The 27,987-nt window shown below is 34.6% G+C and overlaps 2 protein-coding genes across 9 annotated transcripts in view; one reads left to right on the top strand and one right to left on the bottom strand.

The window, feature by feature from the left end:
- The window catches only part of P130cas (Serine_rich_CAS and FAT-like_CAS_C domain-containing protein p130CAS), a 59,976-nt gene extending 33,533 nt beyond the window's left edge, over positions 1 to 26,443 (top strand). The window contains exons 2-11 of one of the 4 annotated variants that reach the window (XR_011447696.1): positions 1,750 to 1,899; positions 5,057 to 5,206; positions 18,456 to 18,585; positions 19,293 to 19,599; positions 19,960 to 20,306; positions 20,643 to 20,938; positions 21,436 to 21,792; positions 22,918 to 23,267; positions 23,447 to 24,223; positions 24,476 to 26,443. Coding sequence is in view for 1 of the 4 variants with exons in the window: in XM_070305382.1 (XP_070161483.1) it covers positions 1,750 to 1,899; positions 5,057 to 5,206; positions 18,456 to 18,585; positions 19,293 to 19,599; positions 19,960 to 20,306; positions 20,643 to 20,938; positions 21,436 to 21,792; positions 22,918 to 23,205 (2,025 nt within the window). In the remaining 3 variants the exon portion in view is untranslated. Of the gene's footprint in view, positions 1 to 1,435; positions 1,633 to 1,749; positions 1,900 to 5,056; positions 5,207 to 18,455; positions 18,586 to 19,292; positions 19,600 to 19,959; positions 20,307 to 20,642; positions 20,939 to 21,435; positions 21,793 to 22,917 lie in introns of those variants that run through there. The other 3 variants (XR_011447697.1, XR_011447695.1, XM_070305382.1) reach the window with 3 other exon arrangements.
- Vnc (GNAT family N-acetyltransferase vnc) lies at positions 18,237 to 27,795 on the bottom strand. Of its 5 annotated transcripts, none has more exons than XR_011447700.1 (4): positions 27,126 to 27,795; positions 20,832 to 21,032; positions 20,094 to 20,287; positions 18,237 to 19,725 (listed from the first exon to the last, which is right to left on the bottom strand). XR_011447700.1 is itself a non-coding variant. In XM_070305383.1 (2 exons), exon 1 carries the CDS (start codon positions 27,709 to 27,711, stop codon positions 27,157 to 27,159), a length of 555 nt encoding a protein of 184 aa, XP_070161484.1. In that variant the 5' UTR covers positions 27,712 to 27,795; the 3' UTR covers positions 20,311 to 21,032; positions 27,126 to 27,156. The 5 variants fall into 5 exon arrangements, 3 of the variants coding, with proteins under 3 accessions (XP_070161484.1, XP_070161485.1, XP_070161486.1); XR_011447699.1 differs by having other exon boundaries at positions 20,094 to 20,291; XM_070305383.1 differs by lacking the exons at positions 18,237 to 19,725; positions 20,094 to 20,287 and having other exon boundaries at positions 20,311 to 21,032.
- Positions 27,796 to 27,987: the final 192 nt, after the last annotated feature.

Here is a 27,987-nt window from a genome sequence, read left to right on the forward strand (position 1 = left end):
TATCTAAAATATTATTAACGGAGCTGTAACGGATTCGCATCGAAAAACTTACTGTTATTTGAGAAAGCAGTTATAACACGGCTTGATTAATATTTAATATTATTCGGTATATATATACTTATTCGCACATATTTTCTCGTTAATTCACGGTTAATTATTCTTGCGTTGGTGCGAATTGGGATTATTGAAATGAGGACGAAATGAGAATAAACTTCATTAAAAATAAATTTCAGTTTCGATTTACTATCAGCAAACAAAATTCTAATTTTAATTATTTCATTTAACGAAACGAAGGTTAAATTTTATCATTTTATTTTCATAAACTATTATTATTCCTTTTAAAACTTTTCTGTTATCCAATATATTTCTTGCTCTTTAATTATTTATCTCTCGCTTTTCGAAAACGAGCATCTCTTCTTCACTTAAAAGCATTGTGCATCGCCGTTGAAACGAATTATCATTGTCGCAAGAATTCAATTTTCCACGTGGCTTTCGGGGAAGCGCGGACAATTATTATATTCAGTATTAAATTCAATTGCACCCGCGCTAATAATCGTAACGACGCGTTAATTATGTATTCCCGAACACACCGCGTAATATGACATAATTGTTTGCCAGCGATGAAGATGGAAAAAGACTTAAAAGGACCGAGAGACGGTCGGCGCATCGTTCGAGACACACTTCAATTAAACTCAATTAAGAGGGAAAAGAGAGATGCGAAGGAGCTTCCTCGTAAAACGCGTCTATCAGGCGGTGCACTTCGGAGACGGGATCGTCGTTTAAGTGATCGTTACATCTCCTCTCGACGGCGAAACACAACAACGGGAGAGAGAGAGAGATGTTCGCCTCGTTGTTGTATCTCGAAATAGACGCGACAGATGGACGAGAGGGAGGCTGCGACGCGAGGCTGGTGCTACGATTTTATGGATTTAAATTGGCCAAAGGGCGAGTCGCGATTCTACCCAATTGGCGCGTGCGTGGAAACCGCCTGACTCGTTGACTTTTCGAATAAAACCAATTGCTTCTGCGGCACCGATACGACGATGTGCCATCTGTCCATAGTACGTATCGCACATCCGCTGCGAAAAGTGTCGAGTCAGAACCATGTATACAGGATGGTCTCGAATGTTCCGGTCAGACTTTGAGATTTTATAGGAAATTTAATTCTGAACAAAAAGTTTCCTATAAACATGGATAGAAAAATGTTTCCTTAAAAAGTTGGCGTGCACAAAAACTGAATCATTTTGATCTCGATTGAAAGATAATTTAATTCTCTACAATTTTTGTTTCGGTGCTTTTTGTTAAAAGATGGATACTTTATCTGATATTTGTAAAAATGTAAAAAGATAAACGTGATTTTTCAGAGGTCTTTGGGCGCTAACTTTTTAAGGAAGTATTTTTCGACTCATGTTTATAGGAAACTTTTTCTTCAGTATTAAATTTCCTATAAAATCTCAAAGTCCGGTCGGTCCGTATATATAGTGTGCTCTGAGATGAAATTTGCGGGTGTTGCCACAATCGTTGAGCGGAGGTTTGCGAATTAATCATTCGCAGAAATTCGTCGCGCACTGAGACACTGATCAAAATATGGATCTATCGATAAGATCTGAGATAATAATCAAGATTAGACTAGTAATTGCGGATATATATCTACACTATAAATTAGTTCCATATTTTATTATTTTCTATTTCTATTTCTTATGCTTAAAAGTATATTGTATTAATCTTTTTCTTTTTTTTTTTTTACAGCAAAAATGCGTGAAAGCTCGAGCACTGTACGATAATATCGCCGAAGCGCCCGACGAGTTGGCTTTTCGAAAAGGGGATGTTCTCACTGTACTGGAACAAAATACCGCCGGTCTTGAGGGATGGTGGTTGTGCGCTCTACGAGGTAGACAGGTAAGACTTTAACGAAAAGTATCTGACATTTTCAAATACATCTACAAATTCTTCTGGAAAAAAAAAACCTTTGAAAGCTTAAAATTGTTGTGAAATAACTCACGGTAGAAAATTGTTACATAAGTTTTATAAATTCTATATATACTTTAAACGAGTTCATTCATAGAGTAGACCGAAAGTTCAATTTTATTCGTGGAGAATTAGCTCATATTTTATCTCTGAATAATTCTACAATTCATTTTTGAATCTGTCACTTAACGTGAAAACACGTAATAGACGAACGTGTAATACGTGAAACTTCTTCGCTCGATTTCTCGTAATTCCGCTTCCATCTGTTACTCTTTAATGGAATTTACTTATCGTATCAACAAAGCACATGTTGGATGCTTTCACGTGCGCGCATTATTTGTGCGGGTCTCTATATAAAGCATAAGGGATAAAACATATTCCGGAATGAAACTCTCTTTCGAACGACGTTATTATCGCGAAAATAGGACACTCGATCGCGCTAGATAATTTAGTCTCGTGATCTCTCTGCCTTTATGCTGATATGAGACATAACTGCACACTGCAATTTGTACAATTGGAATACGCGTGATTAGCCAATTACTAAGAATCACCAATATTTACGTTCATCATTTTGAATTAAAAAGAAAAAAGTACGAGAGAAAATATTTTTTCCAGATAATGTTTAATCTAATAGTCCTTCGACGATGAAAAACCGTGGCAATTCTCATCATAAAATTTATTTATTAAATTCAAAACATTTAATTATACTAATATAGTAAACATCCAGCATTACACTATTTGTTGCTACATAAAATTTGTATATTAAATTAAATATTATTAATTGAAACTTTACTTTGACAGTTGTTTTCCATTTTTCCAATTATTTTAATTTTATAGTTTTTTTTCTGCTTATATTTTTTTATTATTTTCCACGTTCTTGTAAAATATACATTTTTTAAACATTATTGTCTCTCGAGTTTATAAGTTTTGCGCCATTAATTTTAGATTTCTCTTTTGACAAAATTCTTTATGATATATTCCGTTCAACAAATAAATTCATATCTAGCGGTAATTAAGCTGTCAACGGGATTTCCACATACAAGTCTCACGTGTACGCCACTACTTATGCATACCTGTATAATGCATAAAGGCCGATGCACTAAAGAGCTTTAAGATTCTCAAAGTATGACGAGACAATATGTTATTACGGCCGAAGTGGGATTAACGATCGTCCATTTTGCAGTTACGATCGATCTAGCAACTATATTGCTACGATGCATCGGTATTGTAAATATCTTTAAAACAAAATTTAGAGTTCGAGAGATAATAAAGTAGAAGATGTTAGAATGAAGCATATATATGTAAAAAAAAAAAAAGCAGGGGGGAAATAATGTAGTAATAATATGACAATAAAATTCACATAAAAAGTTGATAAAAAATTGCATTATTAAAAATTTTCATAGAGCACGACGTTTCGCGATGAAGGTAAAAGTTATTTATTTCCTATTTATAAACGCTGAGCTAATATCGAATTAATTCAATTGATCGATTAATTCGTGTATTATAAGTTTTGGAGTTATTTCCGTGTTCGATGTGTGTGTGTGTATATGTGTGTATACGTGCATCGACCTCGGATAACCTCCTTATAAACGTTGATCATATCGAACCGTTTTTCCTGAAAACGACTTTCATCTGTCGAAACACTCTTCTCGTCGTCGCTGCTGCTGCTGCTGCTGCCGACATACATGCGACCTGTTTGAACACATGTGTACGGCGTTAATTGAGAATGAAGGCGACACCGCGTGGGTGGGAAGGCGATTGAATGATACGGTCTCCTGATCTTTATTGGAAAGCCAGGAACTTCTGACGTCGTCAGAATAATCTAATGGTAGAAGCATTCACCGTACTTGGCGTGTGTGGATTTTATGAGTGATATGATGCGGAATATTGACGTGTAATGTCAATTCTTTTTATTTGTTCCTTTCGCGAAAAAAAGCACATATTCGCGACTAGACATTACAATTAATTACTTGATTAGAATGGAAACTTGATTCTATCGACATCGCGTATAAACATGTGGGTCGAAATAATTATGAAGACTATCATTACTTATATAACATATATTGTTACTATTTGTTTCGCGTGCTTTCTCTCAGATTTACATAAATATAAAAGAAGATTGACAATGATCCGTGAAAAATTACGGGTCGTTAATTTTTGAAATCGAAGGTGGATAAAAAAAAATTTTGATTTGTATATCGTCTTGCAGATTCTTTCGTATATTTCTTTGTTCTTTTTCCTATTGCAAAATTTATTGGAAAATCTGAGATCTCAACAGATATCATAGAAATTCGAGACTTTTGGATTAACATGCCCGCAACGTTAATGTCATTCCATCGAAACCGTGCACGAAAAGCTCGTACCTCTGGAGATTTATGAGTTACAACTTTGTAGCACTCTCGAGACGCTGCGAGGTAAACGAATGAGTTACGCGGTATGCATCTCGCAGTGCCAACGCTCATTTCTCAAGGCACGTTGCAAGGGAGGGTGTAATGTTTATTTTCGTCTCGATTTCACAGAATTGGACAAACTCACGATACTTTAACAGACGCCCAATTGGACCCTTCCCTTTCTAAGGGTCGTATCCGATGCGTCCAATTGGGCCTAAGAGCTACCGTGCTTTTTTAAAAAAGATGGCATAGGTCAATTTATTAATTAAATATATATCGACAAATTAAACATGTATAATACATAGAATATAATAATAATAATTTAACAATTTTATTTGACGTTAAAAAGTTGTAATCAATTGGCTTTTTTGTACAAGCCTATTTAGTAGAAGATGTTAATGTAAAAACTGTATGTAATCGAAATAAAAATTTCAAAAAATGTGATTATATATAAATATATAATATATACATAAGTTAATAATAATAAAACTAGAATTAATATTATCCATTTTGCATTAAAGCGTTACTACAATATGAGAGAAAAAAAATGCATTCAATTTTATTTAAGACATGCTGGCAGACGCATATAGGATTAAAAATTTACTCGAAGCGATACAGTCTCAAGCTATGTGTTGTTACTGCTGTTTGTTATCTGTGTTATGTGTGTGTTGTTACGTTATACTTTTTTTCTGCCCTAGGGCATCTGTCCGGGAAATCGATTGAGACTTCTGGTTGGCCAATACGATACAGGGGGTTGTTTGGTCGGCAGCAGAGCCGACCTAACTATTTCCGAGGACGGCATACAAAGACATGGGAAAAGGCGTAGCTGGCACGTGCAACCCAATAGGGTGAGTTATTTGAAACTATCTTTAAAAATCGTATTTTGAGTTTTTTATATATATATATATATATCATATTTGAAAGCTATTCATAAACCGCGCAAAAGAAAGTAGATCTTACGTTTCATATTGCTGATTATTACCCTCCCTTCACGAACTAGTATTCATTATTGCAAATTTATAGTACTCTGTCTTGGAACAGACGAATTAGAAGGATGCACGAAATATATAGGAAGTAGTATACTAATAAATGCGAAACTGGCTTAATTACCAGAAATTTGCTTAATCACAAAAAAAAAATATGAGCATGAAGGATTCTTATACGCCATTAACATGGAAATAACATAACGTATGTCCAAGCATGTCTTAATGAGATCACAATAAACAATCATGCTATCCCGTTCGTTGACGAATATTTAAATGCGGATTCTTTACGCCCACAACCAGGAATTCCGAGAGAATGGATTGCACGAACGCATGAATACGTTATACAATTATAATTCTTTCGTGCCGTACATTTGAATAGCATTTTATTGGCTCTACTACGACAGCTGGCTTCTCGAATTAATATGTCCGTGATCTGAAAAGGCGCAAGAGGACCTACTCCCTATTGATCGATCATTTGTAAACGCAACTACGGACAGGGTTTCTCAAACGCGCGATATATATTATATTCGATCGATCATAAGAATTGATGTTTTTTTTTTAGGGATTGTTATATAAAATATAAAGAAGATACAATCTATTTTTTTAATTAACTATATTTATTAATATCACAATGTGTTGCAAATCTTTTTAAATAATGATTTGTTATATAGATCGAAATTAATTAATTGGAATTATTAATTAAATTTTTTTGCTAGCATTGAAAAAAAGATTTTATTTAATTCGAACAAATATAAATTCCGTTAATAGAGAACAGAGGGATAATGGAGGAAATAAAGAATTGGTTGGTCTATGAAAAATGTAAATCATCAATATTGTCTAAATTGATTTTATCGTATAGGTGTTCGTGTACAAACATCCTTGATTTTTAACAAAATATAATTCGTCTGGTTTCCCATGAATATGGTATAATCAATTGTCTACCCAGAATATTGGACAGCTATAATAACATCGCAAATATTCCTACTATTTCTGATTGTTTTATTTGAACAATCATACGGTTTATTTGTCTATCGCGGTTTGGGAAACCCTGCGTCATAGAATTGACAATAGCGTTCGGGCGAGGGCTTATTGTGCGGGCGACCTTTTACGCCCCCGCGGGATCTGTCAAAATCAGCTGACTGCCACTTGGTTCGTTCGGCTCTTCCGGACGCCGACGCTGCCGTTGCTGCGTATCTGATTGTCGCGGTTTAATATCTGCCACTGACATAAATTCAATGAAATAAATACGACAAGCACGATCGATTAGAGCGTTGAATTTATTTGCTGTCGTCACAATGAAAATAATTATTTTGATTGAAAATAGTGCTGATTTTTTTAGATTGGTAAAACGCGAAGCAGTGATAATAAAAAATATATGTTGTAATAATATTATCATTGAATTTCATGTCTTAATATAATTTGCTCTAGAACGTGTACAAACAATTTCAGAAAAATTAATTGAAATTTAAAAATTATTTGAATTTTTTTATCTTTTAAATGTACTTTTAACAACCGTCACAAAAAAGTATTCATTTAAATTGAATTACGTTATATTTGTGCAACAAAATTTCCATCTTTTCCAATTAAAATTTTTTTTTAGCTTATTTTTTATTTAATTATAAACTTTGTAATTATACTTGAATTTAAAATATTAAACATTTTAATCTTATTTTAATGTATTCGAATTTGTGGAATATGTATTTTTATTATTTGGCCAAATTGTTCTGAATATATTTCTCTCAAACCATCTCTGAACGTGTCGAGATTTGGTCTGGTCTTCTGCGAGCAGCAATGTATTTCGGTCGCTTCGAAAATGGTCGGTTTCTTGTTGGTGTTGGCAGTTTCGCGAGCTCTTCTTGTTCTTTCCTGGCCGATCTGCTAGGACTTTTTGTTCTGCACGGTCTTGACGGGGGAACATCCGGACGCGACGTCCCAGTGTCATCGTACGCGTGATGCACGCGTGTGCGCATCTCCGCGATAGAAATACGACTTTGTGTCGTCGTCGTCGCAGGGTCAACGTAACGCGAATAAGCTTTTCTACTACGTCACACACGGGTGATTGCACTAGAAAACCAGCATTCGCAGGTGACGCGAAACGCGTCAGATTGGATTGCTACATTTTTTTTTCCATTTCTCTTTCCTTATTTTTCTTTTTTACATTGCTTCTTTTTTTACAGAAATGACGTATATGTGGAAGCAATAATTAGTACAATAAAATCTAAAATTAATATACAAGTTTGCAAAATATAAAATCTCATGTAAAAATATTGATCATATAAACGTGTATGAAATATTCTGTATTTTTTAGACAAGCGTATCGATAAGGAAATATATATACCAAACTTTAAGAAAAAAAAGGAAAAAAAGAATTGAAATTTGGTCTAATAGAAATTTCACAAATTCGAATAAATTAGTCAAAACGAAATTAAATGAAAATTTAAATATAAATACATCTACGATAAAAAATTGATACCGTGAATGCAAATTTTTTTCATCGTTACGCTCAAAAGTACGATACGCGACAGTGCTTCGGGAGTGTCTCACGCGAGACGCGGCATCATTGACCGGTATCAGCGTCCTTTACGGAACTATCCCGATCCCTCCACGCTTCCTATATCCGATGTATCGGTAGCACACCGTCTCCGTCGCATCCTGGAACGATTTACGAGAATCCGGTCCTGCTGGGTGCCCCACAAGGAGCCATCTTTTCTGCCACGAAGGTCCACGGATATCCTTATATGTCCGCCGGTTTCAGACAATGTCCACTCTGTGATGCCGCTATTCTCTCCTGTTCTTCGTCTTTTTTGCGATGCGAATACGCAAGACATGTCTGCGCCCGCGCGCATACACAAAGTGAGGTCCCCGGAGTCATCTCGATGGAATGTCTAGGGCGGTTAGACTCAAAGAGGAGCGGGCGCGTTTCATCGTGTGTATCCACGAGTCTCTTCCTCAGTTCCATACCCTCTTCCTTCCTTCGCCAACTACTCCACAACTTCCCAGAATAGCTCGTGATGCACGTTTTTACGTGTTGGAACTGGGATAGGCCGGATGCTTTTCCCTTCACTTGCGCCAGTTTGTAATCGTTACGCGAAATAATGATATAAACTAGTAACAAAAAAGAACTTTATTCAAATCTTGTAATAAAAAAATTTGCAATAAAAAATAAAAAAATTTTATACACACTGCGATCCAAATTTTGTCGTTCCGATAAGCTTCCGATTTTTCTTTCATAATTTTTTAAATCAACTTTAAGCAGTATCTTAAAGATCAGCTTTTACTCATTATAACAAATTTATAAAATGCGCTGCATCAAAAATTTATATTTTAGAAAAAAATTTAACTTAAATATGCGTGAAAAATAAAACTAATATGTATTTATTTAGAAAGTGATCATAAAATTTAATAGAAATGTAAATATTGTTCTTTTTTTCCCAAAATTGATAATTGAATACCCCTTGCATTATTATATCCTATTTATACAGAAAATTGTATTATATTAATCGTTTGGAAACGAGATATGTAGTGGCTGAGCGACTTTATATATTTGTCGATACGTTCCAAGTACTTAAATTCGCGGAGACACAAAAGGAGAAACATAAGCGTACACGACATAGGCGAAACGAGCTTCGTGTGCACCGGTGATGTTAACTAGAATAACCAGATCGTGGCACGTTTGCCTTCTCTCTCTCTCTCTCTTTCTCTCTCGATTTATAACAGCAAGTCAGTAACGTATGCAGTGCGAGTATGCATACTCAATGCACGACAAGTGCAACTCGATCGCATTTCTGCATAGGTGGCGGAATTGCAAGTGTAATTTGGACATTTTATTATCTATTTTACGAGAGTTTTTATAAAATTAACTTGAATCAATTAATTATCAAGAATATCTCGACAGTATAATACATAGCGCTTAATAAAGTTTGTTTACGTATTATGATAAATCAAATTCGCTCGTAATTTGCTTAAAAATTTGCAAGGAAAAATGTGTATTAGCTTAAAAACAAAATTTCTTTTTTACGGTTTCATTGGATTATTTGAAAGTATATCTTATACAATCTCTACTATTAAGATGTAATATAATATCAGACTAATAAAATGAATAAAATAGAAATAGAATTATAACTTTTTTTTTTTTTTTTTTTTTTTTTTTTTTTTTTTTTTTTCGAGCAAAGCTTTGTGGTCGCGTAGCTTTCGAGTCAGAATTAAAAAATTTGAAAGCGTAGGCAAAGACAATTCTACATAAAATGCACTACACGAGATCTTTGTCCTGTTTTCTATTAAATAATGAGTATTAAATAAAAACAAAAGAAAAACGTTAAATTGGTTCTATCTTTTTGAAACATAAATACTTGCAAAATGCGTAGTGTATTTTGTAAAAAAAAAAAAAATAATAAAAAATGTAATGTAAAATTGATTTTAACAAAATAATAAAAAAATCTAAAGTGTCTAAGAGAACAAAATGATTTTTGTGCTCTGGGCGCTAATACTTCTTGGGACTACTATCGGCGACGGCGAGTAGGCAAACTGTACTGTCTGAAAATGGCATGGAAAGACAAGGAGGACTGGCAGGATAGTGGAACGATAGACTGGTTTTACACGACGGAGAAACTGAGGAAGATAGACTCGGTCGAGACGGGAGTTGTCTAAATGTGGGCTGAGTTGTCTTTAACCACCCGGTATCAATGAACTGTCCAACGCGTGGGATTATTCGCTCGTTCTTGGCGCTGACAAATTTTCGATCCCGAACACGGATACTAATCCGATAATAATCTTTACAATATTTGCTGCGATTTAAATGTGACACTTGTCGCATTTAATTTTTTTTTTTTTTTTTTTTTTTTTTAAATCAATTTTAATTACGTGACGAACTTACAAAATGCGCTGCATTTTGCGAGTATTTATGTTTTAAAAAGATAAAATTAGTTTAATGTTTTTTATTTAATATATATATTCATCATTTAATAGAAAACAGGATAAAAGGTTTGATTTAACTGTAAATGTATACGTTAGATTCTCAAAGACTTATTTTCGAAAAATGACACTTCACGTCCTATTTCACGTTTCCAAAAAATCGCAGCAAAATCACGTATTATCTCTTCATTGCATTTAGGAGATACCGAACACGTTTAACTTCATTTTTATAACTTCTTTATCCCATATTTGCGAAAACGATCACATATACAGACAGGTTGTTCTGTACGTGTTTTAAAGGCACTACATTTAAAGAAAATATTCTTCTCGATTTACCGAGAGAAACATTTCAAAACATTTTCAGAAAAAAGTTGTTGGGAAGGAACGTCGCAAATCCATATGTCGTTAAATTTAAAAACTTACTTTTTACGAAGGAAAACGATACTTCTCGCTTTCTTTCATAAGATGGTCCCTGCGAGAAACGCGTCAAAGTTACGCCTCAGTCTTTTCTCACATTATGGCACGCTTAATTTCTTCGTTCTCGTTAAACCTTTTTATCTAAATCTCTGCAAAAAGATTATTAGATAAATTATTCTACTTGTTTGCAAGTAAAAGAGCAGCAAAAAATTTATGCAGTGCCGATAAAAACGGTAAATTTTAATTTAGTCATATTTATAAATTGTCATTTATTATATTTAGACAAAAGTTTTAAAAAACAAAAACTATAATTGTAATAACTGTAACTTTCGCATAATTAGAAGAGTCAAAGTCCTCTAATTTCCATTGTTCTAATTAATCAAGATTCACTGTATTTATGTGAGTTCTCTTTTACAATATAATAATTAATAATACATAGATATTATATAATATACATATATCGAGCTCGATCGATCAATTCACATTGATATTAAGTTATTGAAAACGAGCGTTCGGTTATTTGATACATCTTCGAAAGATTCACAGAGAAAAGCACCGCGATAATGGTTAAATTTAAAGATCTGCTAAAGAAGCGAGAGATTTGCTTCTCTTCGTCTTGTTTCATAATAGCTTCCGCTATAAAACCGTCAAAGTCACGCATCGACTCTCGTCATGTCACTCGGACCTGTGTTGTGGTTCTCGCCACTCGTTTCCAATTTTCCGAAGGAAAGGGCTTCCCCTCTCGACGGCCTGCGAACAGTTTCCCCTCCCTATGCCTACGGTCAGATTTCCGCTCTTCGTACAATTTCCCCGCTCGATGTTAATTTCCTTCTCACCCAGGGGCGCGTTTGCTTCCGCCGACACGTGACCGGAGACCGCTCGAGAGATCGTCGTCGAGCATGTCGCTTCTCGCGTGATTCCACCTTCCGTTTACCGAGAAAAGCCTATTTACACGAGTCATTAGGGGATCTTCGCCGTCGAGTCGTCGGCGACATTATTAAGATTCTCTCACGCCTCGGCAATTATTTACACGATTAGCAACAATTCTTAGAAAGGAAAAAAAAAAAGAATGGGGGAGAATTTCTCTTACAAGAAAATATGTTTAATAAAAAAAATTAAAATTTTTTTTTAACAAGAAAGTTGTAAATTTTGATTTTGATTTTCGTTGTTCGATTTTTGTAATTACTAATAATTAATAATCATTAGTTTTTATTCTACAATACTTTGCGTCACTTTATAATAAGAACGTCGCGATCCGAAGTTGAGAGGTAATACGGATTCTAAACTAACAACTGGCTTCTCCTCGATGCCATGGCGCGGAATTTATCTGTGAATTCATAACGCGAGATGAAACGAGAAATTCAATTTCATTTCGCGGTACGCCCACCGCGGGGATAACAAACTTAAATCACTTGCATTAGAATGCTTTCGAGTGATTTTAGACGATCGAACGACTCCGCGACCCGCGACGACTTATTGAAAAAGATCTATTTTATCCATGCAAGATTTGTACATATAAATCTCTCTCTCTCTCTCTCTCTCTCTCTCTCTCTCTCTCTCTCTCTTTCTCTCTCCAGCGGATGTTTATCGGCGTTCCGTGATCGGATCTTTATATTTTTATTAGTACATACTTTATCACGAAATCTGTATCATTGAACGACGATATTAATCACGAATAAATTAGAGCGATACAGAGGGAAATAATCTATTTTTTGACATACTAGAAGTTTGCACTTCTGCATCACATCATGACGTGTAAACATAGGTAATGAAACATTTTTTCCTACAGCGTGACATAATCTAACGTTTAGAATAGATCGTAAATAGTTGGAATTACAAGCCAGTTACATAATTTCTATATTTTGCTCATGCCTCTTTTTAATGAAGATATAAAAGAAGATATAATCAATAATTATTTAATATAAAACTTCAGTGTTTTTTTATACGATAACATTATATATAATAGATGTTGTAATAAAAAAAAAAAAAAAGTAGGAAATGATAAAAATTCGATCAGACTGCAATCCAGGTTAAATCAAATTTGCAAAAATGTATTATTATTTGTTTTACACAAGCTTTGCTTTTACGCGTGAATGATCTTCTTCGCAGCACAATTATATCCCTTTTATACGTTTCCGGATGAAAGTGCATTCAAAGTTTTATGCAAGTTTCACACAACTTCATAAGCGGCGGTTTAATATGATTATACCGACGCTTATATTCGGAAAATACGTAGCTATGCGGGCTGTTTGTTACACGCGAACTTATTCATTAATGTGAATGCAGATGTTGTCGAAATTTATCGTGACATTTATCGAATAATATGCCATGGATTTAGGTAAAATGTAAGCTAACACGCGCGCGTACGCTTATTGTTAGATCTCTTCACGAAACACGCAGCTTCAAAAACAAATGGTTTGATATAATGCGGTCGTATCTTATATGAAGGATTCCTGAAAAATCTCGCTTAATATTATACGAGATATCCAAGATACATTTTCTCATAAAAATAAAGGTAAAGTTTTTTTTTGTTTTTTTTTTTTAACGAATTTGCATTATTTCCAATTCCGCTCATAGAGATAGCGAGTGTACGATATATCGACATTTGTTTTTCCATTACATATTTTATTTCAAGTTTGCATAAGATTCGACCGAAATATATCTCAAACTATTTTTCCAGGCTGATACTTTTAATGGTATCGAATGCGTAAGTCATTCCCTTCGTCATGTTTAAAAATTCTTATCGCGGCCTGAGACAAATCGAAAATCCTGCTTCCTATAAGGTGGAAAGCCTCCTTCCGTGTTTCCATGGAAACCGTCCTTTTATCTCCCCTAACCTTCTCTTTCCTTCTACATATTTCTCCCTTTCTCCCATTCTCTTTCTATCCCTATCAGGAGCGGATATACGTGGAAACTAATGAACTTTAGTAATTTTTTCTTTAGCAATATTTATTAATCTTTTTTTAAATTATATATTGTACAATTTGTAAACATATGACTGTATATTTTAAATTTATATATATATATTTATCACAGAAACTTATTTTTTATGATTTATTAATTTAAATTTATTAATTTTTCTAGTTTTTATTTGTGAAAGTACTGATATTTGAATTATAAAATTATTTGTACTTTTTAAAATTGAATGGCGGAATTTCCAAAAATTATTAGCTTTTAGTTCGATAAAATTATCATCTATCTTAAACGATCAAAAGGCAAACAAGGGTTCTCTTTACCGAAGTGTGAAAAATTTATACCTACATTTATAACTGAAAAAGTTTTTAAATAGTTAAAAAAAAAAAAAATTATTTACTTTCAAAATGTTCATATTTTTCGTAATATTATAAAAATTGTTCTCGTAAATACAAAAATTATTTCAACTATGAAACACAGGATCTCAAATATCTCTTTTGTTATGGGTCTCCGAAATTTTCAATCCGTCACTGTTTCACTCTCCTTCTCTCGCTCTCTTTCTCTGGCTTCCCTCTCGTACACTCTCGTAGTAGTAATACGCCTTTCACAGTTAGCGCCGCGACGCTCGGTATCGACCGAGGGTGTTACCCCCTGCTTCCCCCCCACTCTCTGACTATACTCCATCGTCATCCCCTCTGTTTGGTTCCAGTACACCCTCGCGTTGCGCGAGCGCTCTCAACTTTCCAACACCCTTCCCCGCTTTTGTACTCCCCTCTACTACGCGCCACTACGATAGTACTATTCGATTCATAATAATACAAAGAACACGCGCGATAGCACGTATTCGCGTGCAGCCTTAATTCACGAATTAAAACCGGTGTTCGTCACCGCTCTGCTTTTTTTTACCATACTTTGTCGTCCTGTTCTATATTCTAAATATTATGATTACATATTATTTTATATATTCCATATATTAATTAGAAATTAAAATGTAATGAATGTATTAAAAGTAAAAATTCAGAAATTCGGGCATTTTAACTCGCTTTCTATAGATTTAAGTTTTTATCAAATTATCATTGATTTAATTAAATAAATACAGATTTCGTATTATTTTATCCTATGGATAAAATAAAAAAAAAATAAAAGTATTGACTGAGAAAATTACTTTTCATAATTTTTGTTTATTTCCAATATCTTTTATACTAAGATCGATTTTATTAGAGTATGAAAATATCTAATTGCGAGATCTAATAAAAAAATATATTCAAATTTATTTAAAGGAAAGAATATTATACAAGATAAGATACAGAAACGTTACTTTTAATTATTTCATTTGTAATCAATGACGATTCAGTCTTTAAAATCCCGAATCACATAATTAATTTTATCCTTCGAGAGATACATATTTTTATTTAAAAGAACGTCTTTTTTATCAGTTTTTTCTATATATGTTAATGGTAACAATGAGAACAGCTATAGACACAAAAATAGTTGGCTGAAGATATAGAACATTTTTTAAATTAGAAATCCAAATCTGAAAGGATATAACTACTTTACGTGATTAAATTGTTTTAAATTTAAACGTCGTTTTCATGAATTTTCGCCAATTTATTCCATTTAAATAATCGGTTTCTTAGTTTCATCTTCGCTCGAAAGCGCTCGTAAGTTGTGGGGAGTAATCTCAACTTTGTCGCGTAAGAAGGCGAGCTATATATAATCAAGAGTGACTTATGGCATAATTAGCACATTTCCCAGTTTCGAGTAACAGATCCGTGTTCGCAAAACCGGCAATTAGTGCGGAGAACTGTTCTTTTAATGGAAAGATTTCCATCGGGTTATCTCTACGTCTGAATTCTAAAATTTTGAATATTTAAACTCAGAACTTTACCTCTTTACCCTTACCATTCTCTTGTGCAACTTGACGAAAAAGCTTTCAAATCAATTTATCTCTAACCGTATATCATTCAAAACTTTAACAGAGCTCTCTGAGTATTAATAATTGAAATTATCGAAAGTACCTATTACACAGTATTTACATCTGTGTTTCGTTCTAGCCACTAAACCAAAGAAATAGCCTCGAGACGAACTGAGGCAAGTATTTTACTTTGTTCCATAAAATATTCCATATCATGTTTCGTCAGAGATTTTAGAGATTTATTTTTAATTAAAAAAACGAAACGACAGACTAACTTGACACGTAACATTAACATTAAAGTTCTTTAATAATAAATATATATATATATGTTGGAAATAAAGATTTTTTTATAATTAAAAACTAATGTATTTAAATGCATTTAATTCTCTGAAAACTTATTTTTATGCATAAATGAATTTTCTTTAGTAAATTAAATTCATTTATTAAATAAATAGAGAGCGAATGTTGACATATGTGAAAAAATACGATATCTTATTTAGAAAAAATCCCAAAAATGCAGAAAGATACTTTTGTGCAATAAATGTATATTATATTCGCCTTGCTCGATACTTTGGCAACGGAATATTTCGATGATATTGAAACAAATCACTTCGGATATCTCGCAAGCGCGCCCGATCGGCGAATTAAATGGGATCGAAATGATTTATCGGTGTGGTTGGCTGGAAGATGTGAGGCACTATATTATTGGGTGGGTGGGTCATCTGCCTATAACGATAAGAACTGACCCAAATTCGCGCCGCATCTTCCTGGCAACTCCCTGGACAGTATATATCAAGGTTTCTGCATGCGCAACTCTCCTCGTCCTCCTTTCGAGAATACGCGATATATAAGTTTTACCGATCGAAAACTTTCAACCGTAAGTACATAAGTAAAAGTCCCGATTGTTCCACTTCGGGAACGCGAAACTGGCCATCGAGGGGAAATTGCAGATTACTCTTGGTCGCGCGAGCTTTACGACGAGTTCGTAAACGAGATTGCTTTTATGCACAGGGCGTGTCCGCCGTTTCTTCTATCTCTCTAATGTTACAATGCGTCCGCATAGCTTCTCTCTATACATGCTACCTATATACTCTGTAATCTTGTGTAAAGATACGACGGATTTTCTTTCAAAACGTGCTTTGATAAAAATGATAAAAACATATGATATAGCTTCTCTTTACGGTGATAAAGCTATATGTATTATTATTATTATTATTTTTTTTTTTTTTTTTTACAGAACTATTAGATATTTTGCGCGTTTTCAAGATATACAAAATAAAATATTTATAAATAATATATGTCTATATAAATACGATTTAAAATTTTTTTTATTTATGCTTGAATTATTAAGTATGTGTTTATTAGCTATGATTATATATAAGTATTTATTAGTCTGCTTTCGCTCTCTGCGCGATGAAGAAATATAAACGATATTGCAAACTTTTATTATCTCTACGAGAGAGAAAGTTCTCGATTGCTATCGTTCGTATACCGTGATATGGAAAAAAAAGTACGGACGAAAGCGTAGCTCGCTTAAGCGTAACGCAAGGGTTGCGGGGCTTCTATTATTGCGAAACAGCGGTCGATGAGTTCTCGAGATTACGCTCTCCTGGGAGAGATATTTCTCTTTCTCTTCCTCTCGTATTTACTTACTCGCCGCCACGAATTCTACGTTCGCATTTTATCAGCGAAATTTCACACTTTCCCGGCGATTCAACGCTCGAAGTATATACAAGCTCGCACTGATTTAAGTTTGCTAATTACGTATCTAATTTGTGATATGAGATTATTAAAATTTATTTATTACTTTGGCGAATTGTTCCATTAAGTATAAAGAATATTGATAAAGATATGATTTTAGGTAATTTTGTTTAAATTTTAATTCAAATGTGAAAAGTCTTTGTAAAACTTTCAGAAAGAAGTAATATTGAATTAAATTTACATACGACAAGGAAGATATATTAATTTCTTACATGAGATAGCGCATTGTTCATCGAAATTTTTTATTAAACATAGATTCTGCTTTCTTTGCGAAATAAATTATGGAAATTTACGGTGTACTCCTTCCGAAAGAAAGTCGGCGCTCTTTCGCCGATAGGGAATCGAAATTCCGCTTTTTGCAGAGTCTTCTTTGCAGGAAACTCAATTAGCGATCTCGTAGAATTAATTCCCAGTTGCAGGAGGCTGCATTCAAACGGGGTCCTCGAGGTTACATCACCCTTAGCGGAAAGAGTAACAGAGCTGATTGGCGTTCGTGCAAATAACTTTGTTACGAGCTCCGTCACGAGTGCGGTTCACGTGGATTTAGCTCCTGCGGTGTCTATCGAATCAGTTTCCGCTATTTTTTTCTTCTTTTTTTTTCAACTCAATTATCGGAAAACCCTGGAAAACCTTTGTACGCTTCTACGATAAAGTTTATGCGTGAATATAAAATAGCGATATTTAATTTATAAAGATATAGTCAATTTTAATTTAATACGTTTATTTTTTATCATGAAACATTTATAAATCCAATTACTGATGCATTAATAGTTAATCTATTAAAAATAATATTTTTCTCTATGTCTATCTCTTTTTTCAATTATTGCTTCACTTTAAATTTCTGATAACAAAATTTATATATTAAATTAAATCTCTAAAAATATAATTATAAGTTTATTATTTTCAAGAAAGCCATTACATATTAAGTGATACATAATTTTATTACTAGTAAATTTTTTAACTTGCGTTACATTTGACATTTAATGTCTAAAGTAATTTGGATGTAACACAATTTTTTTTGCAGTTGAGTTAGCTCGATCAATTCAACTTACTGTCACACGAAGGTTTATCGCCGTACTCATAGAATTAGTAAAGTACGATGAAAAATTGGCAACGCGACGTTGCTCGAAGACACAGAACACAGACTCTGCTAATTAATCTGGATATAATTAATCGTTGCTTTTGATTATGCAGGTTGTTACGCCGCAGAAGTGCGGGGACGTCTACCTATACGACCTCCCAGCTAGTCGGGGAAGTCCTGCGCCGCCCTCCAGACACGACTCACCCCTCAACTCGACGAACAATGAGCATTCGCACAATACAGGTACGTATTATTCACAAACTAAACATCCCGTCTGTAACTGAGTGGTCGTTGTGATGAAGCCGTCTGCTAAAGTTTATTCATTAATTGAGATATTGGTTCGTTTCGCGAAAAAGCTGCGGTGGAATTTTTGGCTAGTTCATCGGTGAATGTGAAATTTTTAATTAAAATCACAGTTGTACAGTTTCTATTATTTTACACATTTTTTGACATTTTTAAATATTATCTTAAAGTACATTTCTCACATTTTTGACAAAATTTATTATTTTCCAATATTTAGTATCTTTTCTTAGATGATCAAAATTCAGTCCAATATTATAGCATGTAAAGGATATTTTTCTGCAAAATATGCAATTATTTTTGGGAATAAAAATATATATAAATTTTATATAAAATATATATTCTCTCAAATATTGGATCTTTTTTGTGGACTCTATATTGATAAAATCATTTGTTTATTTATTGCGCCCGTTTTGCACTTGTACTCTGCACTAGAAGTGTATTAGTCTTTTATTATCACACTTTCATTCAATATAATAGATCCCGTTATTCGTCGAACAAAGAGCTCCTGGGGACTTGTAGTAGAAATTTCACGAAACACTCCATTAAACATGCTCAAACAAGTTAGCTCACAAATACCCGGGAGACCTGATCCGAGAGAAATTTCTCTTCACCCCTTTTGTCAAATGGGCAAACTTCTACCTGCGCAGGACGATACACTGGCAGCAGCAACAGCGCGCGGAATTCCGTCGACAACGGAGGTAACGGCGATGCGAACGAGTGTTACGACGTACCGCCACGTGCGATCCCAGTGATACCATCGCCGGCGAGCAGCCCGAGCCCGGCCCCGTCGTGCTACGACATCCCGAGGCCGCCGACATCCTGCACGCCTAACTCAAATTGCTCTGGCATCACGCCGCTGGATTGCTACGACGTGCCGCGGCCCCTGCAACCCCTCACGCCCAGCAGCTCGGCCTCCAGCCTCACCAACGACGGATCCCTCAGTGGCTCGAACAGGTACGTTCGTTCGCATTTCGCGTTATTCGGACGAATTCCTCCCAAGTATGGTGATTATAGGGATACAAGTCATTCTTGAAGTCAGAGAGATACGAGAATCTTGGAGATTCACGTGCGTCCAAGAATCTAAAAGTTTTGAAATGAATTGAGAACTGAATAAAGTTTTAGAAATTCTGCGAAAAATGTTTTAAAGATATGAAAATTATATAGAACTATAAATGTAAAAAAAATCTCAAGATTCCAAGCTCGCAATTTCTCGCAAAGAAAATTTCAACGTACACAACGTTATCAATAATAAATTTAAAAAATTTTCAATATTCAATCTCTGCCTGCGCCTTCATGGATGATTTTAAATTCCAGATCAAGTTTGGCCGCTCCGGATTATGATGTACCTCGACCACGTCTTCCAGTATCCTCGTTGCCGTCTCGACACAACACCCCCATACCGAATACCCCGACGCCGCCGCCACCTTCGCAACAAATTTACGACGTACCAGTCAGCAAGGAGCTTCCGCTGGAGCTGGATTCTGCCCTGGAAGGTTTGCAGAGATTGCAGAACGAGGCGTCCGCCGCGATAGCGAGGTTACTGGGTTTCGTCAGTCCCGGCTGGAGAACGCCGCAGCGATTGGACGCCACTCTTATGGACCTGAGGCTGGCTGCTCTCAGACTCCGAACATCTCTGCACGATCTAGCTGAATTCGCAGAAGGTGATTAACTACAGCTACTTTACTTTTATCGATTTAATATATCTTTAAAAAATTCTTCGAAGATATGTATCTTCATAACTTTTCAGATAAGATATACAGCTTCCTTGTCACATTTTATAATTTTTTCAATTTTTGCTAATCTTATGAAATAATTCGAAAAATATAAATCATTTATAAATCTGTACAGAGAAAAAGTTCGAGATAAATTATATTATTTTTATATTTACAATTCTTCGAATTCACGACACAATTTTATCTACAGTTTTTATAAAAATTTTCTCAAAATTATATTTGTATATACATTTTAAATTTAAAAAAATCATATTTTGCGCACAGGCACACTAGGCAATGCAGGCAAAGCGCCGGACAAAGGTCTGGCAACGAAATTACGACCATTAGTAAAAGCGCTTCGTGATTCTGACAAGCTCGTGCAGGAAGCCGCTACCGAATTGGACACGATGGAATGGGATGCGAGCAAGCTCTGCCGTGGCGGCGGTGGCGATACACCAACACCTACTAACGGACCTCCGCCTTCGCTGCTACCGTCTGTACAGCCGGATCCCCTCGATCAGCTGATCGCGTGTGCCCGAGCGCTCACGGAAGACGTCCGTCAGGTTGCTAGTTTCATTCAGGTGAGCATCTTTCGCAATTGTAATATATTTGTCACGGGTAATGACTTCCACTATCTCAAATGCAATGGATTCTAATCGAATCATCGCAATAACCCTGAAGAAAATAGAGGATGAATTAATATAAATTAAGATGGTATATAGATGGAAAAATCGATTTTCAAATTTTTTTTTAGAATAATGCGTCGGTATCACTTTGCCATGCAACTATATTCCATGCATGGAATAAAAATTCTTAAATCTAAATAGGTAATCAACGTTTAAGAATTAAAATGGATAAACAAAAATAGAAAGAAGAGGAAACAATTGGAAATCTAAGTTTTGATTTCGAAGATTAGGGAACCGAAAAGTTTAGAAAATAAATTTTTAATTCTTTTTAATTTTATAAGTTTTTCTACATTTAAAAAAAATAATAATGGATTGTATAAATATAGTTTCGATGACATTGACAAGAATCTTAAATCCTTGTTGCCAATGATAAAGAGGCTCTATGTATGCAGGGAAATTCTACGTTGCTTTTCAAACGAGCGTCGATCATTTCCACGGGTAGCAGCAACAATAGCGGTGCCGGGGAGGATTACGACTACGTGAACCTCGATTCGCGAGAGGTCGTGGCGAAACAGCGGGAGGAACTACGAGCCTTGCTGCCGCAGGAGCTGCGCAGCAATTACGATCTGCTGGTATCCGAGGCGGACAATGCGGCGATTCAGATGCCACCCACGACACCGACGCCCATGGACCCCAACGACAAGCAATTGTTGGCCTTCTACGCCGCACAGGTGATCACGCACGGCGCGCACCTGACACACGCCATCGACGCTTTTCTGCAGACAGTCGAGCACAATCAACCACCCAAGGTGAGTTAAGTCGAAGTTTCTTGTAGTACTTATAGTACCGCGCACAGTGTACTTCTTCGCGTGAAATTATTTGAAGATATCGAGAGATTTATTGTTCGACGTTGACGACAAAATAACAAAGAGTTAAAGAGTGTCATCGATAAAATATTATTGTCTCGATAAAATTTAAGATTTGAATTATCTGTAGTCATCCTTTTTTTTAACAACACCTATCGTAACGTATAGATTACGTTTTAGACCAGCTAATATAATTACATAAGGAATTTATTGTTTGACGATGTTGTCTAAAGCAATGCACAGTATTTTATCGTTGTCTCCCGATAAAAATAGATTAGATTAGATCTGTTGTAATTATTTTATAAATTCTTATAATTCGTAATATATTTTTTACTTTTTACAAGGATATAATAAGCACATTACGATAAAAGAATAGCGCAGTTTGCGTTTAGTCTGACAATGAACTATATTTTTTCAATATATTTTGAAACACATTGAATGAATATGTATATGGGTCTCGATAACGATGGTGGAAGAGTGAATATCGATGGTACTACCATATGTCAAGATACCTTAAATAAGCGCACGTTAATTGCATATTTTCATTACTTTTTTACGATGACCTCTTTTCCTTCGCACATGTATTGTACGCAATCGCTACCGCGGTTACAGATAAGTCGGTTAATTAAAACGTAAAATGCGAGACAAAACATATCGAAGAATTAGAAAATTGTTTCGCCTAGACCATAAAATACCAAATATGATAAGCTTAATAGCAAGGTATAATTATCTCAAATCCTAGTTTTATAAAGATATATAAAACAGATGCAATTTAACATTAAAATAGTTAATTCATCGCTATGGCTTGTTTGAACAACTGCAACTGCGAATTGCTTTCAATATTAATAACAAAAATTTTTTAAATATATCTATTTCATATCACAATTTTGAAAAGTTTTATATTCATTTAAACATGTTTATTAAAAAGATTCTAATTCCTTCTGTTTATATATGAATTTTTATATTAAACAGTGCAAAAAGTATTTTTTTTTTTTTTTCAAAAACATTTTAATTTGTTTAATAAAAAATAAATAAAATTGTATAAATCTTAATAATATGAAATTACAGGTTTTTCTGGCTCATGGTAAGTTCGTCGTGCTGAGTGCACACCGGCTAGTGCACATCGGTGACACGGTGCACCGAAACGTAACGCGCAACGACGTCCGTACACGCGTTTTGCAATGCGCGAACGCTCTGAACGAGGCGCTCGCGCAAACTGTGCAAAAGACGAAGCAGGCCGCCCAGTTCTTCCCGAGCGTTACCGCGGTCCAGGAAATGGTCGACAGCGTTGTCGATATCTCACATCTGGCTAAGGATCTCAAAGTCGCCATGATACAATCCGCTCAACAGCCTTGAAGATTGTTGTCACCACGCAGTAACTACAAGTTCCTTGAATTGAAATGCAATCTTTACGATTGGTAATTTTTTTTTTTTATATATGTTTTTGTTAAACTCTGAGATTGCGAAAGATTCAAACACGATGCACTTTAGGATTTATATCTTGCGATCGGATTTGATATCGCGATCGTGTTGATAATTCGAAGACAACGCTCGAAGAATCATATCGAATCTGTTGTCCACGTTCTTTTTGTTCAAGATTTCGAGCGAACCTCGCTGATAATTTGCAACGCGTTCATAGAATGAAGATTTTTTCTTGTATACAAATGGATCAAAAGTATCTCAGAAAATTTTCAGTGGATGATTCTTCAAACGTTATCTACGAGATGTGAATCGTTGATGGTTGCTGTTATCTCGAGATTCAGCCATCGTCAAAGAGTACCATGAAAAATACAAGTGGTATTGAAGGCACCTGATATTTTTACCGAAAGAGAACGAGCATTAGAGCAAAAGAAGTTTGCTTGGGATCCTGATGACAGTATTTTTAATCCTAAACGGCGAGATAATCAAACGAGATGATCAGTATATATGCTTCACAAAGCAAAAACCAAATCCCCGGATACTCACACATTTCGTATGTATAGTACAGAGCTAATTCTCCCTTTGCATTATAAAAAAAATTTGTGGCCTAAAATAGAAACCTGCTACTGCCAAAGCTCCGGTATTTAGATCATAAGAAGCGAAGGAAACCTTGGAACGAGTGTCTTTGTAATGTACTCGAGAATATTAACACATTGTAATCTTTCATAGAAAATATGTAGCCGTATCGTTCATCTAGACATTTCAGGTAGACGTGTGGAGTATAACGAGGAGTTATAAGAATAACTTTCCGGCACGTGCGAAGCATTCCCGAAATGGGCTTCCACGAATTCGCGACTTGATAGGCACCGAGGTTATCCACTCGTTTCGGAATGGAGCTCATTTCGGATACACGCCAACAACGTACGCAGCTAAACGTGTTAGTGGTCTCATAGATGTACGTATACAATATACAGTAGAACATACACATACGATAACGCGTATTCATATCTCTCTTTTAGAGTTGAATTCATCGATGTCGGTTAATCATGATTTTAGTTTCGCTGATCTTCTAGGACTAGTTTTAAAAAAAAAAGAAAAGAATAAATCAAACTTTACAATTAACTGATATTGCTATTAAAGATAATGCGAAAGATCGATATGAATACTAATGTCGAATTGAGGAACAACCGCGTTTCTGTTTTTCTAGTTCGATCGTATGTTGGAAAATTGACACCAAGAGAGAGATAATTCAATGCAGAGAACACGATTTATGGAATATTCTGCACACAGAGGCGAACTTATATTACTAGTTACAAACGATTCTTTTGGAGAACAACTTTAAATGAAAATTTTATACGAAGCTTTTACTACTGGGTTACGAATTTTTCAAACGCCCAGGCCTTTTTACCAGGCTCTTCCATAATAGCAAAAATTAGTCACGAGCGCACACTGTGAACCGTAATCAGCGGCGGATCGAATGAAGTATTATTATAAGAATTTTAACGGCAACTCTACGCGTATTCGCGAATTTCTTTTCTCTAACGAAATCTTTTTTATAAAATGAATTTTTATAGAACGAATGTTTTTATTAATTTAACGCACATTCGAGTTCTCCATAATAGAGACTGACGCAAACAACGCAAATAGAGAATATCGTAAAGATTGTGTTATCATTTTTTCTATACGTTTTGCATTTCTATATCATTATATATAGATAAATCGGCCATGGAATTGCAATTATCTAGCCATCAAAACAGTCTTTTTTATATTTTAACACACAATTATAAATTTTTTTTTTCCACGTTAAAGTATCACCAAAAGACCATAATTTATTTTTAAATGTATATATAATTATTGAAGTTAAGAATACGTATACGATCCAACCGCTAATTTGCGGCGCAAGTTGTTTCGTTGGCATCCACATGCGAAAGTGTACTTAAAAATAACTTGCGACTAGTAAGATCCACTCAACACAATTCGCGAAACTATCCAACTTATTTATTGGAGTTCTACTGCGCCTCGATTAAACAATAGAGATATAATTGTGTGACTGTGACGCGGTTATATGTATATTTCTAGCCGTATATTAAAACGTAATCAGCTGTTTTGTTGCAGCTTTAATGATATCGAGCATTTAATAGATTTTTTTTACTCCATGTGAGGATTTTTATCTTTCGACATTCTTTTTTCTCAATTGAGAGATTGATTGTCGTAATTACTACTATGACATAGATGAAGCGATTCTTTTTGAAGGCGCGACTTATGACATTGAGATATATTCTACAGTTTATTTTTTAGAAATTATTATATCCAAGCATATCGCATATAGAAAAACGTTTATACATGAACCTCGAGACCTGTATTATAATTTATTAGCGAAGCGTTTTTTGTAATATAATACATGGGGCAGTTACGTAGAATCTAGAATTGTATATTTCGAAGTTTATATGATAGTCGATAGGTGCTTATCATTCACATTCAACTATCGTATATTCAGATATATCATGTCATTAAGTATTAATAGTTTTTCCTTTGTTTAATGCAAGCTGACGAATGTTGTTTTATTTCCGCCAATGAAAACACAATTCGTTGTTTCCTTCTAATTCCCCTTTTGTACATTGTACCTGGATAATCCTTTCGCAGTAATTGTATACTATTTTTGCGATCATACATTCGTTAAACATATATATACACGCAACGGTATTTCATGTTATTATAAACATAAGAAATACTTACTATACTACAAGCTACATATCGAGAGCGATTATTCTAAGATTGAGATGGAAAAATTGGAAGAAAAGAAACTCTCGATATAACGTACGTGATATCGTTTTAGAGAAATTTACTACACATCGAAAACTCGGTTTATCATAATGAATCATGCTTTCGGTAGTATAGTACGCGCGAGGATGATTCCTGCGTTTTATCATTGAAGATTTCTTCGTGCCGTTCAATGCAAAGCCAAGATGCGTTATGAACTAAATAATTGATTATGTTACGTTAAGAACACCTTATTTGTATATATACATAGATATATATTTATACATATTATATATTATATATATACATAACTATTCCTATTACAAAAACGGAGTATGTATACACACACACACACACACATGTGCGCAATAGTATGTCCGAGATGCAATAGTGGAATAAACATGTTTGAATATCGTGCAATGTCAAAAATAATTTTTAAGCCAAAATATGTTGAAATAATCAAGAAGTATTTGAAAAAGAAAATATCTATCGAGAAACGTATTCATATACAAACTCGATTGTAAAGTCAAAAGTGCGTAAACTGAGTCCGCATGTTCTCAGGATTGTAAAATATTTTTTTCCTACTATTCTTTTTTTCAATAACATCTTAACAATGCCCTGAAAGATTAATTTTGCATATTGGCGCATTATTTGTACATTATAGTTTCGTTCATACAATAAAGTTTCAAGAGAAAAAAAAAAGATCGTAAAAAAATAAGACAATTATTTCAGAAACTCCTTTATTTTTTATGTTACAATTTATCAATTTTTATTACATTTTGATGTGTGAACGAAACTCACATACAATATATATCTATGCAATATAAACTGTCAATTGACAGATAAAACAGCCCCAAAATCCAATCTCCCTCTATTGTGCAAACTTCAACAAGTAGTTTCTGTGCATAGTTGTATATAAAACATTTTTATCAATATGTACCCGGTCAAAATTTGATAAGTAGAAGCTCCATAAGAAGTAACTTTACGTATTGATAATTATTTTCAATTAATCAATATTTGATAATCTCTACTTATATTCCTTAGTAGAAAATATTAAATGAATGTGTTTTCAAGTTTATTCAGTTTTAAGAACCAACCTGGTTTTGACAACAACAGTGATGGACAGACCTAAGAATGATCACCACAACATCTGCCAAAATGTGTATGAACACTGCCCTCCTTATGTGCTCTGTCTCTAAGAGCCTTTTCATGGTGAAAGCTAGTGAGATCTCGCTTCATTGCATAAGCATCTTCACCATCCGCATAGTATTTCGGCTCTACCTCAGACACTTCAAATTGCAAACTGCTTGTGTATAAATTGAGAGCTGCACGATTACTTCTGCGGACGTGCAATGAAACATACTTTGCTCCAAAACATTCCACCATCGCTCTAGACGCCTGATTCATCAATTTCTGTGCGATTCCCAATCTTCTATGAGAGCGTTTCACTGCCAAACTGGTAATATGTCCATGGGGATTGTCTTCGCAATCCTCCTCCATCTTGGCAAGCACGTATCCTACTATTCTTCCTTTCTCATCTTCAGCCACATAACTTAGTTGTGGCCAGGAAAGAGCATGGTACAAATAGTACTTCATCTGGTAATTTTCAGGTAAGCATTGCAAATTACAATGCTGTATATTTAATAAGTCTTCTGTAGTTGCACAACGTATATTTACAGACATCTTAGTCAGATATGTTTTGTCTTATGCAGTCGTTCATATAAATATGATAGCTTTAATATTGTCCAATTAGTCACGGCGAAGTTTCTTGATACGTGAGCGACCGTTCTTCAAATCGTTAACGGACGACGACTCGCTCATTCCTTTCCCAGTTAATTCTCTTACGAAGCGGAATCGCGATAGGAAAAACGTCCAGACTAAGTACCAACCTGTGACAAAAGAAATTATTATGTGATATTAATTCAATATTAAAACAAAGTAATAATAATATAAAATGTA

The sequence above is a fragment of the Polyergus mexicanus genome, unplaced genomic scaffold, assembly GCF_030449975.1.
Source record: "Polyergus mexicanus isolate NDT 795.1 unplaced genomic scaffold, iyPolMexi1.0 SCAF_12, whole genome shotgun sequence".
NCBI classification, from domain to species: Eukaryota; Metazoa; Arthropoda; class Insecta; order Hymenoptera; family Formicidae; genus Polyergus; species Polyergus mexicanus.

What these genes read in the sequence shown, in the direction of transcription:
- Vnc (XM_070305383.1), bottom strand. Translation starts at nt 27,711, where the DNA reads ATGTCTGTAAATATACGTTGTGCAACTACAGAAGACTTATTAAATATA.